The sequence below is a fragment of the Parus major genome, chromosome 3, assembly GCF_001522545.3.
Source record: "Parus major isolate Abel chromosome 3, Parus_major1.1, whole genome shotgun sequence".
In the NCBI taxonomy this organism is placed as follows: Eukaryota; Metazoa; Chordata; class Aves; order Passeriformes; family Paridae; genus Parus; species Parus major.
The window spans coordinates 562860-565452 of record NC_031770.1 but is presented as its reverse complement, the minus strand read 5'-3'; the positions used below and the strand labels follow the sequence as shown (position 1 = coordinate 565452).

At 52.9% G+C, this 2593-nt stretch overlaps 1 protein-coding gene across 1 annotated transcript in view; it reads left to right on the top strand.

Annotated features, from left to right (window-relative positions):
* The window catches only part of RALGAPA2 (Ral GTPase activating protein catalytic subunit alpha 2), a 97325-nt gene that overhangs the window by 13689 nt on the left and 81043 nt on the right, over window positions 1–2593 (top strand). Inside the window, exons 4-5 of the mRNA XM_033513270.1 lie at window positions 1187–1244; window positions 2142–2290. Of these exons, the coding sequence (XP_033369161.1) occupies window positions 1187–1244; window positions 2142–2290 (207 nt within the window). The remainder of the gene's footprint in view (window positions 1–1186; window positions 1245–2141; window positions 2291–2593) is intronic.

Here is a 2593-nt window from a genome sequence, read left to right as displayed (position 1 = left end):
AGGTTAAAGGTGCTCCTGGCTCAGTTTAGGTGAGGTTAAAGGTGCTCCTGGCTCAGTTTAGGTGAGGTTAAAGGTGCTCCTGGCTCAGTTTAGGACTCCTTTCTGCCCCATGCCAAGTTAAGTAATGATTAATGGCAGAAGTATTCTGGAGGAGTGCTGGGCTGCCGGTGTCTGAATGTTTAGATGGAAAACAGTAACTCCTTGTCCGTGGGTCCTGCAGTCTGCTTGGCAGAAGGCTGGTGTTTGCTGACAGGTGAAGGCCCTGAGTGAGCCATGGCCTGGTTTTTAGCCGGTCAGATCCTCCCCCAAGCATTCCTGCTGCTCCTGGACAGGGAGCTCGACCTCTGGACCCTCTGTCCCTGGGGTCCTGCTGCCACCTCGTGCTGGGGGAGTGGCACTGGAACAGAACAGGGAGCACGGAAAGGACGTGCCTGCTTTGCCCTTTGGTTCTGGTTAACCTTGCAGAAGTGCTCAGTGCAGCGTGGGGAGCAGACGCTGTGCTGGAGCTGAGGAGGAGGAGCAGCCTGGCTGTGACCCGAGCTCCAGCTCCCTGTGCCCACAAACTGCCCTCACTTCCATCCTCTGCCCTGCAGAAGGGAATGTTCCATGTCCAGAAGGACTGTGCTGAGTGCTGAATTTCTGGAGCCCTGGACTGTCCCAAGCCAGAGGCCTGTCCTGCCCCAGGTCTGGAGCACACACTGTGGCAGCGGGGCTGGCTCTGCCCCAGTGCCAGCTGCTCTCTGGCTGTGATGCTTTGGGTTTTCCTCTGGGTTTTTGTGTGCAGAGCACCCTGGAACGGGCCAGGGCTGCAGAAGTGAGCTGCCATCCCTCTGCACCCTGCATGTGGCATTGCTGAGAGCCTGGAGGTGTTTGTTGTGCCGGGATCCCTGCTGCTCCTTCCCTCCCGTGGCCACAAGGAGCTCTGAGTGCCCATCACCCACAGCATCCTTCAGTTCCATTCGCTTTCCACACTGAACTGTTCCAAACTGCAGTTAAATGTCTCTCCCAATTCCTGGTTCCAGTGGCTGGGGTGTTTGTGTGTGGAGCCCTGCTGTGCCACACCTGCAGCAGGAAACTGTGTGCATTCCTCCCCATCTCACCTGTGTGCTGTGTGTCTGTCTCTCTGGAGCCCCTGATGAGATCCCACTGTCATTACAGAAAACCTGACTGGTTTTGTTTCCTGCAGAAAATACTGCAGCTGCTGCCCGAGAGGATTTTCTATCGATGGCATTTTCGCAGTATAGGTAAGAACCAACGGTTTAAAACAAACAAAAGAACTTTCCAGTGGCTTTTTTGAGATCAGTTTTTCGTTTAATGAGTGGTATGTGAGTAGAGTGATGGATAACGTGGTGTTTGTGCAAGTTTGGCCCCAGGTTCTCAGGAAAAGGAGGATTTTCCCGGGGTCCTGCCAGAACATGGCCATGGCACACACAGGGTGCCCACGGGTGGCTCCTCAGACCAAGACTGTTCCTTCCCACACCCCTGGCACTGCAGTTCTGGAGGAAGGGAGGGAACAGCAGGAGCCTGGCAGGAGCAGCCTTGGCATGGTGAAATGGTTTAACCCCATCATTTCCTCTGACTCAAATCCCTGCACTCCTCACTGCTGCTCCAGTTCTGCTTCCAGCTCCCACCAGTGTGGCACCCCTGGGTTTTTCTGCTGCTGGTTGAAATTTGATGGGGGACTCCTTTCCTCCCAAGCTGGAGTTGTTTGTTGGGGCTGTTCTGCAGCAGTGTGACACCAGCTGCCGTTCCTGTCAGCAGAGCAAGGAATTGCTGCTGCAAAGCCACAATGGGCGGAAGTTAAAGGTCAAGGGAAGGGCTGTTGTCACATTTCCACTCAGCTCTGACAAAAACAAGAGGAGACATCTGCCTGGCCACTTCACAAGGCTTCAGCTGAGCTAGGCCAGACCAAATTGGTACCAGTCGGTTGCTCCATAGCTGATATTGTTGTTGTTATTATTATTGTTATTATTATTGTTATTATTATTATTATTATTATTGTGGCTGGCCTCAGATGGGCTCTCCCCCCACGCTTGTGTCAGAGCCCAGCACAGGGGCCCCAGGTGGATGAAGGCAGGATTCCATGGGACATTTCTGAGAAGAAGGTGTCTGATAGTGTCTGCTTGATTCTCCTCACCCAGGGTCCATTCTGAAGAAGCTTCTGCACACTGGAAATTCTCTCAAGGTATTGCACCAAGGTTTTTGTGTTCTTTTTCACTTGAATTCCTGTTCCTATGCCACTCCTCATCTTTCCAATAGCAGTGTTCCCCAGGTTGCTGGGCTTTGGGGTTTTTCCTTTTCCACCTTTTAATAGTGAGTTTTAGTATTTATTGTGACCCTTGGTTACTTTCATACGTGTCCTCAGTCATTTTCCTGCTGCTCTAATGACCTTTGAGCAGCTTCCTGGAGAATTGACCTGATTTTCTGAGCTTTCTCTGGCATTGGGCTTATCCAAACCCTGGGAATCCCTTGGGTGGGGAGGCAGGGCTGGGATTATCCAAACCCTGGGTGGGGAGGCAGGGCTGGGATTATCCAAACCCTGGGAATCTCCTGTGTCCCCAGGCAGGGTTTTGGGGGGTCAGAGCTGTGTCCC